Raw genomic sequence first — 12,048 nt, 5'->3', positions numbered from 1 at the left:
TGTCAGATGTTGAGGTGTCTCATATCTATTTCCCTACCCCTTGCACAGAGATAATTTTCCTACAGGAAAGAGCACATATGTTTCTGATAGCAAAACAGCTATTTTGGCAAAAATGTATGACTCCTGCAGTCATACAACAAAACATGCAGGCTACATTTCATACATGATGGTCTAAATGCCTTTTTCTATAGAGATATTTCTAGGCAGTGGGGGGAAATGCAATGTATGAATTACAGAACTGAACTGAATGGCAGCCAGTTTTGTAACAGGTGGCCTTCAAAGCCACAAATTTTGCTTTCATAAAATAGGGTCTGGTGCACAGGTGCACAGTTCAGGTTGTTGCTTTTTTGCATTGTATGCTCACATAATTTTGTCACAGTTTAGTCACTGAAGCGTTTTTTTCTTTCTAATGGAAAGGAAAGCAGGCAGTAGTTCTAAAAAGGCAGTGTTTGCAGATCCTGTACCTGTCAGTTCATACGATAGAGTCATCAAGTCATAAAGCTCTGGGAATATTTATGGCTCTGAGCATGAAAATCAACATATGTAGTCATCATATAGAGTTTTGGGGAAGATTTACTAAACAAATTGTGTCACTTTTGCCTTGCTAGGGAACCCGCTTTCTCTTTTAGGGATCATCTTGCCATTTATGATTAGTGTTAGCGGCTTTCTGGATTGTAAAATCTTCGGATTAACATGCCGAGTCCTGTCATTTTTCCCACAGGCTGTCTAGCAATGATAATCCACTAAAGGATTGTTTCATCCAAGTGGCGGTGTTTGAGTCAAATGCTGGCAACAGGCAGGGAAACCCAAACCTGTTGAGGCAGACTTCTCACGACACACAAAGATTTGGAATGACAGCCTTTAAGAGAGGGGTTGGGGGGGGGTGAGCAGAAAGGGAGACATACATTGCGTGAGCAGAATAAGTCCATGGGCAGCATCTGTGATGGAAGACTGAGACCGTGGTCGTGATTGCTGGAAGTTTGTGGGCTGTGATGATGATCCTGGTCAGAGCAGGCCTGGGGCTGCACTCTTTGGAGTAGTTGCCTTGTCAGATTAGTCATACGGTTACCATATTTGATGCTCAACCTGGACAGACAGGCCTGCCAGGCAGGAACTGCTCAGGCAGATGATGTTAGGGGGAGCACAAAAATTACCCACTGCAAGACTAAGAAGACAGATGACACCCAGCAGGAACAGCAAGCCAAATCCACGGAATCCACAATACAGCTGGCTGGCCCTAGGCTACCTGCCTCTTTGAAGTGGAATAGACATCACCGACGAGCTGTCACGTTAGATCATGAGACTGGAAAAAGCTGAAAGAGATTTAGTTCATCCAATAAAATGGAAAGTTTAATGGCTCCATATCTTCCTAAAGGGCGCCAAGGTAACACAGGAATGGAAAAGGGGGAATCCTTAAGATGCAACCACAATAAAAAATTACCAACCTCCCCCTTTTTTTTATGGGGAGTGAAGGATGAGCCAGGCTCTCTTCAGCAGCAGCTGAAATGATTACAGTCACTACCCATACAGGAAATAAAAGTTACGCCTGCAGAAACGCTAGGCAAAGCGGTAACAAGCAATCACTACAAAATCAAGCTCCCTCTCCAATCTTTAGCTTCTTTCTACATTTCTCTAAAGCTTGGGGGCTATAGCTAATGATATAAATCCACCACACATGACACGGAATGCTAGAATGCGAAGGTTGTGTACGTGAGAGTGCGTGCAAGAATCTGTATATTCAAAAAGCATACGAATATATAATAGGGGTACTTTCTTATAAATGCTTTGTGATAAAGATTTGAGCAGATTTATTTGAAAGCGAAAGGACATAATTTCATTTCACTACATCAGAAGTATAGCACTATGGTTTCTAATGCACAGAAAAGTGTTTAAAGTGTAGGGAGGATATATGAAATGGAGTGTTCTGATAATGGAGAACAGCAGGCTTGTCTAATTATGGATGCCGAGAAGAAATATTGCTCTCCAAAGGGCAAAAGTTAAAAAGCCACCAATCTATTAAACTGCCACATTTCTACAAGTTTTAGATTGATGGTTAAAAGTCCATAGAAACAGGGGAGGCAGTTTTTCTTTTATTTTTAAAAATGTAAATGAGATAGGATTGAATATGTATTTAATTCTATGACAAAAAAAAAGATAAAAAGTGAAATATGGCCAGTCCAGAGTAAGGACAGTTTAAAGCAGGATAATAGATCCCTATAAATTTAATGGAAACTATCACTAGAAAAGATAAGAGATAGCAGCTGTCCTACCTGCAGGCAAAAACCTTTTAAAACTTTTCTTCCCAATCTTTTGTTTTCTGACGACTTAACTCCTATGAGTGATGGTATAGGGCAAAGTTGTATCCGTACTGCTTAAGTCAAAGAAATAGTATTATCTTACTAACGGTAATAGTAGCTAACCTGTTTTGAGACTGCATGGCTATAAATGCATATTTAAGTTTATTATATTCCCCCCCCCCACCTTTTCCCCCAAGGAGCTCAAGATGGTGCACATAGTTCTCTCCCTCATTTAATCTCCAGAACTCTGAGAGTTAGGTTAGGCTGAAAGGAGGCGCAGGTTAACTCTGTGTCCAGGGCAGCTGTCTAACAGCTCCACCTGGTACACAGGCTAAGACCCTACCTGCTCGCGAACTGTCTCGCCAGAGTGGTGCATGCTCTAGTTATCTCACGCTTGGACTACTGCAACGCGCTCTACGTGGGGCTACCTTTGAAGGTGACCCGGAAACTGCAATTAATCCAGAATGCGGCAGCTAGACTGGTGACTGGGAGTGGCCGCCGGGACCACATAACACTGGTTCTGAGAGATCTGCATTGGCTCCCAGTACGTTTCCGAGCACGATTCAAAGTGTTGGTGCTGACCTTTAAAGCCCTAAACGGCCTCGGTCCTGTATACCTGAAGGAGCGTCTCCACCCCCATCGTTCAGCCCGGACACTGAGATCCAGTGCCGAGGGCCTTCTGGCGGTTCCCTCATTGCGAGAAGTGAGGCTACAGGGAACCAGACAGAGGGCGTTCTCGGTAGTGGCGCCCGCCCTGTGGAACGCCCTCCCATCAGATGTCAAAGAGATAAATAATTACCTGACATTCAGAAGACATCTTAAGGCAGCCCTGTTCAGGGAAGTTTTTAATATGTAACGCTGTACTGTTTTTAACACTGATTGGGAGCCGCCCAGAGTGGCTGGGGAAACTCAGCCAGATGGGCGGGGTATAAATAATAAATTATTATTATTATTTACCCAACAGTATGTAAATATATAAATGGTACTTTCATAGGACACCTCGAGATCACTCTTTGAATTTCGTACTTTTCCATGGCACTGCCATATCCCTTGCTGTGCATAGGAAGATTCTTATTCTTCTGCCACTTTAAAACAAAGCGTTTCATAGCAAACGGAACCAAGACAGATTGCCACATGTCTGAACCCATTACAAGGTGTGGGAAATTGCTGGTGTGGGAAATGTCCTGACAATGGATTGAAAATCATTTCATCCCGGTGTGCATAGCAAGGATAACATTAAGGAGGAATAAATAAATACATTTCTCATCAAACGTGAACAGTGATTTAAAGCCCCAGGTTAGGTTAATGCTCTTCATTCTATCCAACTATGGGGGGGGGGGGTGCTCTCTCATAAAAGCAAAGCAGAATATTTGTTGTTACTTAAAATGGGGCTGGCCAATGCAATTCTTCTAAATAAAACAATAATAGCAACTAAGAAAGGGATAAAGTGGGTCTCACGCTATCTACTATATAATAATGGACACTATGTATGTAGCAGTTTCTGCAAAATGATACAGTTGGCCTCCACCTGTTAGAAAGGCAGGAGATAAAGTCTGTTCCATTCAAGCAGTTCGATGCAACTCACTGTGTATATTACCCTTGTTACCAACAGAGATGTGTTTATTAACAAATGCCTGCAAATGATTCTGCAGGTCAACAATTCCTAAATATTCTGTAATATGTAAACACCAGCTCCTCTTACTGAACACGGAATGTGCCTAAACTAGAGAGAGGACCACCGACATTTGTTTGCACTGGGCATAAGTTGCTGCCTGAAAATAATAAGGCGCAAAAGGCAGGAGCCTGAAAATAGCAGAAAATAGAATGAAGAAGTTTCTGTGGAACTAAGATAGTATGAGTTTTCTTTTTAAAAGATTAGTTCCTTATTCCATTCACCCTTGATACTTTAATATTTTGTATCAATTTCTATCTTCCCCAACCCTTAGAAATAAATAATAAAAACAAGGGCTTTTAAAATAATTTATCACATAAATATGATTTGCTACCAATACATTTGGCTTCTGCTTCAAAATTATTGGCACAATATATTTTTTCATAGTTAACTTTTTACAAAACAAGTGTAAACATTCATAGGAGAAAAATACAAGGGAGTACTATGCATGATACAATTCAGACCAATAGCACAGCTGACATATTGCAGTAAAAGTTCTATACTTTTCCATACGATAAAAGCTAAGTTCCTATGTATCTGTATGGTTAAAATAAATGTTCTACTTTAAGGAGCTTGATTCACATTTCACTTGTTGAAATTTGCCAAAACTGTGTTAATGAAGTCCGTATTTCTAGACAGCTACTCAATGCAACTTTATTACTTTAGGCACCAACTGTTCAGCTTCACATATGGAAATGGCAGAAACCAAGGCTTGCACATTAGTCATTCTAAAGGACGTTTTTCACTTCCTAGGAAATCCTAACACAGCACTTAATGTGTATTATAGAGTCTGTTCTTGATGAAGACTATGCTAGACAGATGTTGCCGGATACCTGGATAATGCTGAATATGATTAAACCAACGAGAGACGTTAAGGTATTTCTCCTTCTCTTGCACTGTAAGGTCGGCCTAAATAATGGAAGAAAAAGTAAGTTTCACATATTATGATTAACAGCAATATATAGTGTCCATTAACCTGTTAAATCAGGTCTCAAAATTTGAATTGTGGAAGTATGGCTCATTCATTTGATTTCATACTAAATAAGATTCTTCACTAGTTTATCATCATGATCCAATCCTCTATCCTATGCAACAAAAAAACAACCATGAGTTCTTTTATTGTTCTGGTTTCATCTGTTCTGCTATCACATAAACTTGGCCTAACCCAAGATATGTTACTTATGTTAACTTTGCCACCCCCAATATTCAAATAATACAATTTATTCTGTGCTTATTGTTCTATTTGCTGACGTAATAGCTGCAAAATATGGAAACAGCATTTTCAAAGGTTAAGGGGGGCGGGAGTAAACTTCCAGATGGATGACTTTGGACTGGTCCTTTGCCCCCATTCCACCCTGAAGTATTAGAGATGGAGGGAAGAACCCCAATACGTGCTTTCATGCTCTTTGCTTTCATGCTCCAGATGTATAAGATACAGATAACCTTGATATTATGGAAATACAGTCTGGAAAACACCAAACGTTTTTCTATTCTACACTAACATAATGGAAAAATCCTTGAAACATTATGACCCTTTTCTTCTGAAGTTACTATTGACAGAGGAACGGAAATCAAATCTTGAAAAGAGAAAGGCATCTCCCAACCAAAGCTGTAACCAGCTTGTACTCACTATGATGTGGTGCAGTCCATAGTACAGTAAAATATCTGCTAAAGTAAAATTGTGTCCTGTAATATAGACTTTGTCTTCAAGGTATGAATTCAGGTCCTAGAAAGAAACAAAATGAATGCACTTCAGAAAAAAAGAAATACTTAAAATACACTCTTCCACATACTGTCACCACGACTGATAGGCTTATATGTATGCACAATCACTACAGAGCAATTGAATATGCAGTCTGGGCAAGCCTCCCAATTCCTCAACCAGTTCTTCCACTCTGCTCAGTGCTGACTCAGGATGCTAAAGCAGATTGGGACTGAAAATACAGAGTGAAAATTGTTCTTCCATTCCTCTCCCAACAGTTTCTTATAATATATAGGAATAATGTATCCTTACTCAGAATACCGAATTTTTCGCCCCATAGGATGCATGTAGTTGTTGTTTTTTTGGGAGGGGGGAAATAAAGAAAAAAAAATTATCCCCCCCCCAGGAAATGTCTCTCTTCAGACCAGGTCGGGGGACAGCGGGAAGGCGCACTGCGCCTCCCCGCTGTCCCCCAAGCTTGGGGGCTGGTGGTGGGGAGAAGCGTGCTTCTCCCCACCGCCAGCCTCCAAAACAGGTTGGGGAACCGAAGCCCGGGGCGCGCTGTGCAGCACGCCCCGTGCTTCGGGCTGCAGGCTGCTGCCCGCAAGCCTTGCGAGCCCGCGGGAACTCCCACCGGGCTTGCAAGGCTTGCGGATAGCTTCCTGAAGCCTGGAGAGCAAGAGGGGTTGGTGTGCACCGACCCCTCTCGCTCTCCAGGCTTCAGCGAAAGCCTGCATTCGCCCCATAGGACGCACACACATTTCCCCTTCATTTTTGGAGGGGGAAAAGTGCGTCCTATAGGATGAGAAATACGGTAGTTGCTGTGAACTAAGGATAGAAGAAAAGTAGTGGAGGATGATCCATAAGGGCTAATGGGGCACTGCCTCAACAAGTTCAGACTCCTCTCCACCAGTCCCCACCTGCCTCCTTCCTTCTTTACAATGAGTTCAGGTGGTGGCCTTGGCTGTCAGCTTCCTTCTCGTCTCAGTGCTACCTTTGCAGAATTCAGCAAAGAGGAGGATGGGGACACAACCAGAACTAGTTGGCTCCGGCTGCTATTGACTTTGGCCCTACCTATTGTTGGTCTGTCTCCTGGTTCCACTGGGCAGCCTCCACTGGTTACCAGGGAATGACAGCTCTTTTCAAGAGGAAAGTCACACAATCCAATAACTAAGAATTAGAACAACTGTAAAATCAGACTGAAAATTTGGTACTAAGCACAGAGCATTGTGCAGCCAAAGTTACGCACATTTAAATCCCATTGATTTCAATGGGATAGTCAACTACCATGAATACCTTAGGAGATATTATATATGAACTGCCACTTGTTAAATTCAGTTCATATTGCAAAAAAAAAAAAAAAGCACACTGCTAATTTCAGTGGGTCTACTCTGAGTAAAACTTAATTGGAAACAGCCCAGCAATTATGCTACCTTGAGATCCAAACTTTCAGTGTGAGAAATTGTTACTCTTACCTTCAAAATTAGTCGAATATCTTCTTTACTGGACTGTTTATCTACTTGCGTTACTCTGTATTCTAACCACTGCTGAACTATTGCTTTCTCTTCTGTGGTGCTCCCAAGCAGCTGTTCCTTCTTTGCTTGTTTGACTAGATGGATGGCTATAGTTGTCAGTCCTGTCAGACTGGGGCCATTGTTCATCTGTAGTACAGGAGTCTAAGAGAAGGAATTCAAGCCAATTCAGTTATTCAGATGTAGAACAATATCTGAACTTCTGCTGCAAGGCATCTTGTCAAACTCCATTGTATAAAAGAAAAGCTACCTTGTGTGAAATAAAAATCCAACTAAATTTCTTGGAAATTAATCCCATTTAAAAATAAATGAATTAAGACTAGACTCAAGTGATTACAGGAAGAAATGCAGTTTTATAAGCCTCTACACATGTTTTTGTTTTTATGATTTTGAGCAGAACACACCCACACAAAGAAAGCTGAAAAACTGAACAGAGAAATAACACCAAGGGGAACCAAAGCCTTGCTTCATAATATTTCAAATACAAGTGGGTCCAATATGGAGTATTTCAGCTATTGATTCCCTACAAAATAAGTAATAGGGAACCAGGCAGAGAGCCTTCTTGGTAGTGGCACCTGCCCTGTGGAACGCCCTCCCATCAGATGTCAAGGAAATAAACAACTACTGTATCTGACTTTTAGAAGACTTCTGGAGGCAGCCCTGTTTAGGGAAGTTTTTAATGTTTGATGTTTTATCGTGTTTTTAATATTCTGTTGGGAGCCACGCAGAGTGGCTGGGGAAACCCAGCCAGATGGGCAGTGTATAAATAATAAATTTATTATTGTTACTTATTATAGTTTTAGGAGCATCCATGGGTTATCAGCAAGAACCATGTTCAAGTTCATATACATCCAGCACCACCACATGGTTAAGGGTTGCCCAGAAAGAACCATTTCAGTATGCACATGAAAGTTTGAAATAATCTATTAAAAACAACCTAACATATTTTGGAGAAGGGTTCACAAAAGACCACATTTTATCCAATATACGAAGAGTGTCCTGACATTTAAAACACACCCCCTTCAATGGAATTGTTAACTGCAGTACTCAGTTCTGATGAATGTGTATCCCTTTTCCAAAGAAGCCAACCTGGAGAGAATCAATCAACAGACACAGCCCAAAACCAATGTTTCATTTCCAAAGTTGTAACATCAGAAGCTGAGACGTTTTCTTAAGGCCTAGCCATACAACAGAAACATATGTTGTTGTTTTTTTATGCCCCAGTGAAGAGAAGGAAGCGGTTAAGAGTAAGGTGCATGAGAAGTCATCCATTGGTGCTCATGCATAGATTTAAGATTGTGTAGATTAGTTTTTATTTAAAATGAATGGCAACGGGAGAGTGGGCAGAGCCTCTGACAACATTTCCAGCGCAACCTCGTGCACGTCCGGGCAGAAAGCAAGTCCCATCACGCTCAGTGAGGTGAGTGCAAATCGCAGCCCCAAAATAAACTGCTAATAAACAGCGCCTGTGTTATCATGAGACTAGCTAGGGCGCAGCACCCAGAGGGACCTTAGAGGCTCACAGATTATTCAAAAGGATTTGTGTGCCTTCGCGTTTTCTTTCGCATTTGAGAAAGGCAATCAAATATTGTCGGGTTAACTTTGCAGAACAGGCAAAGCTGACAGGAAAAATCCGAAATCAGCATGATCAAGTATTCCCAAAAGGACTGGAGTAAATTTATACGATATCTGAAAGATTATTGTAAGCAATTAACATCATCAGCAGGGTTGCCTGAAGACTTGTAATGAGAAATGTTCTACCTTTCTATATTTATTTAAAATTTGAGCCATTTTTTAATGAGTGTAATTAGAATTGGAAAACGTGCAAATTGCAATGATATATACAGTAAAGGTTAATTTTGAAAGCCATGCGCTGGGAGGGAAGGAAGTCAATAAGATTTAAAGAGCCAGGGAGGTAAAGTGGATAAGAATGATGTGAATTTATATTATTAAATGGAAAATAAATTATATATATATATATATATATATATATATATATATATATATATATATATATATATATGTGTGTGTGTGTGTGTGTGTGTGTGTTTTTCGTACAAAGATTACCATAATAAAGGACAAAAGTGGTAAGGACCTAACAGAAGCAGAAGACATCAAGAAGAGGTGGCAAGAATACACAGAGGAATTATACCAGAAAGATATGGATGTCTCGTGCACCCCAGGTAGTGTGGTTGCTGACCTTGAGCCAGACATCCTGGAAAGTGAAATCAAATGGGCCTTAGAAAGCACTGCAAATAACAAGGCCAGTGGAAGTAATGGTATTCCAGCTGAACTATTTAAAATTTTAAAAGATGATGCTGTTAAGGTGCTACACTCAATATGCCAGCAAATTTGGAAAACTCAGCAGTGGCCAGAAGATTGGAGAAGATCAGTCTACATCCCAATCCCAAAGAAGGGCAGTGCCAAAGAATGCTCCAACTACCGCACAATAGCACTCATTTCACACGCTAGCAAGGTTATGCTTAAAATTCTACAAGGAAGACTCAAGCAGTATGTGGATCGAGAACTCCCAGAAGTGCAAGCTGGATTTAGAAGAGGCAGAGGAACCAGAGACCAAATTGCAAACATGCGCTGGATTATGGAGAAAGCTAGAGAGTTCCAGAAAGACATCTACTTCTGCTTCATTGACTATGCAAAAGCCTTTGACTGTGTCGACCACAGCAAACTATGGCAAGTTCTTAAAGAAATGGGAGTGCCTGATCACCTCATCTGTCTCCTGAGAAATCTCTATGTGGGACAAGAAGCTACGGTTAGAACTGGATATGGAACAACTGATTGGTTCAAAATTGGGAAAGGAGTACGACAAGGCTGTATTTTGTCTCCCTGCTTATTTAATTTATATGCAGAATGCATCATGCGAAAGGCTGGGCTGGATGAATCCCAAGCTGGAATTAAGATTGCCGGAAGAAATATCAACAACCTCAGATATGCAGATGACACAACCTTGATGGCAGAAAGTGAGGAGGAATTAAAGAACCTTTTAATGAGGGTGAAAGAGGAGAGCACAAAATATGGTCTGAAGCTCAACATCAAAAAAACGAAGATCATGGCCACTGGTCCCATCACCTCCTGGCAAATAGAAGGGGAAGAAATGGAGGCAGTGAGAGATTTTACTTTCTTGGGCTCCATGATCACTGCAGATGGTGACAGCAGCCACGAAATTAAAAGACGCCTGCTTCTTGGGAGAAGGGCAATGACAGGCCTAGACAGCATCTTGAGAAGTAGAGACGTCACAAAGGTCCGTATAGTTAAAGCCATGGTTTTCCCAGTAGTGATGTATGGAAGTGAGAGCTGGACCATAAAGAAGGCTGATTGTCGAAGAATTGATGCTTTTGAATTATGGTGCTGGAGAAGATTCTTGAGAGTCCCATGGACTGCAAGAAGATCAAACGCATCCATTCTTAATGAAATCAGCCCTGAGTGCTCACTGGAAGGACAGATCCTGAAGCTGAGGCTCCAATACTTTGGCCACCTCATGAGAAGAGAAGACTCCCTGGAGAAGACACTGATGCTGGGAAAGGGGAAGGGGGCGACAGATGGTTGGATAGTGTTTTCGAGGTTACCAGCCTGAGTTTGACCAAACTGCGGGAAGTAGTGGAGGACAGAGGTGCCTGGCGTTCTCTGGTCCATGGGGTCACGAAGAGTCGGACACGACTAAACAACTAAACAACAACAACAACAACATATATATGTGTGTGTGCGTGTGTGTGTATATCTATCTATCTATCTATCTATCTATCTATCTATCTATCTATCGTCGGGTTATAGCGGTTTCAAGCGTTATACTTTTCGGGTCCCCCCCCCCACGAGACACCTGCGAAGTTAGCAATTATTATTATTTTGTGCAAGCAGTTAGCTTTGCCTAGAGAGCTGCAAAACATCCTGGCACCGGCCCAGTTCATAGTACCATCTGTCAGAGGGGGCTGGACTAGATGAGCCTTGGGAATCCCCCTTCCAAGCCAGTTCTGAGGAGAATCTCCATTCAAACGCGCGTCGGTCGGTCTGCCTGGCGAAGGCAGCCAGCTCCTCCCTCCCTCCATTAACCGCCAGCCCCCTTTTCCCTCCCCGGCACCCCCACTCCCTCTTCACCTTCCGCTCTCCTTGCCCGCTGTACTTGTTCCCCTTCTTCAAGCCCAGGGACTTCTCCAGCAGGCTCAGCTCCTCGGCGGCCGGGCCAGGCCCCACGACGGCGGCCGCCATCTTTCGGCGAAAGGGAAGAAGAAGGGGGCGGGGCGCTCTCAGCCGAGCAGCCTGCGCCGCGATTGGGGGAGGCTTGTTTAGTCCCGCCCCTCACGAGGCGTGTCTCCCTTCCCGGCCGAATCGGAGAAGACGCCTGGGAAGGACTGACGTGGGCAAGGTGGCGGGCGCGCTGGCGCGCATGCGCGAGAGGGCACGCGCACGCCCCTTGATAGCCCAGCCTGCAAGGGTTCCAAGCAGGATCCATCGCAGTCGCGTGTGCTGGGGCAGCAAACGCAGCCTGCATCTCTCCAGCGAGAGGCTGCCAGATCTCCTGCAATGGAAGGAGATGCACGAAGGGACTGGATTATGCCATAAGACCTTTCTCCTCCTCGTCCTCAGAAGATTGCTTGCTTGTTTTCGTTTTTAAAGTTGCACACATTTATAGGCATGGATTTACGTGCCCGGTCAGTGAGTAGACTGTCCCAATCTTCTCTTTCACTGACATTCTGTTTCATATTCTTTAGATCGCTGCATCCCCAAATACATTTCCACCCCTTCCTCTCTATTCATTTGTCTTGTCCACTGTTAGTAAGTAGTCAAGTTCATCCCGCCTGGAAATGAATCATGATACCGTCTCTTCTTAAA

General features: G+C 42.7%; 1 protein-coding gene and 1 long non-coding RNA gene across 2 annotated transcripts; both read right to left on the bottom strand.

The window, feature by feature from the left end:
* Positions 1–496: 496 nt before the first annotated feature.
* Positions 497–3,895, bottom strand: LOC128417789 (uncharacterized). Its single transcript, XR_008331554.1, has 2 exons — positions 2,271–3,895; positions 497–1,313 (listed from the first exon to the last, which is right to left on the bottom strand). It is a non-coding gene; the product is annotated as an uncharacterized LOC128417789 (long non-coding RNA).
* Positions 3,896–4,263: 368 nt separating this feature from the next.
* EEF1E1 (eukaryotic translation elongation factor 1 epsilon 1) lies at positions 4,264–11,452 on the bottom strand. The gene is made up of 4 exons (XM_053396933.1): positions 11,314–11,452; positions 7,147–7,347; positions 5,600–5,695; positions 4,264–4,878 (listed from the first exon to the last, which is right to left on the bottom strand). The coding sequence occupies exons 1-4, from the start codon at positions 11,422–11,424 to the stop codon at positions 4,741–4,743; spliced, it is 546 nt and encodes a 181-aa protein (XP_053252908.1). The 5' UTR covers positions 11,425–11,452; the 3' UTR covers positions 4,264–4,740.
* Positions 11,453–12,048: the final 596 nt, after the last annotated feature.

This window comes from Podarcis raffonei, chromosome 7 (assembly GCF_027172205.1).
Source record: "Podarcis raffonei isolate rPodRaf1 chromosome 7, rPodRaf1.pri, whole genome shotgun sequence".
NCBI classification, from domain to species: domain Eukaryota; kingdom Metazoa; phylum Chordata; class Lepidosauria; order Squamata; family Lacertidae; genus Podarcis; species Podarcis raffonei.
Note: the sequence above shows the minus strand (reverse complement) of the source record. Positions and strands in the feature narration are given on the sequence as shown.

Coding starts and splice junctions, on each gene's coding strand:
- EEF1E1 (XM_053396933.1), bottom strand. CDS start 11,424: ATGGCGGCCGCCGTCGTGGGGCCTGGCCCGGCCGCCGAGGAGCTGAGC. Junction 5,696..7,146: donor ATATTCGACTAATTTTGAAG/GTAAGAGTAACA, acceptor GTTTCTTTCTAG/GACCTGAATTCATACCTTGA. Junction 4,879..5,599: donor ATGGACTGCACCACATCATA/GTGAGTACAAGC, acceptor TCCATTATTTAG/GCCGACCTTACAGTGCAAGA.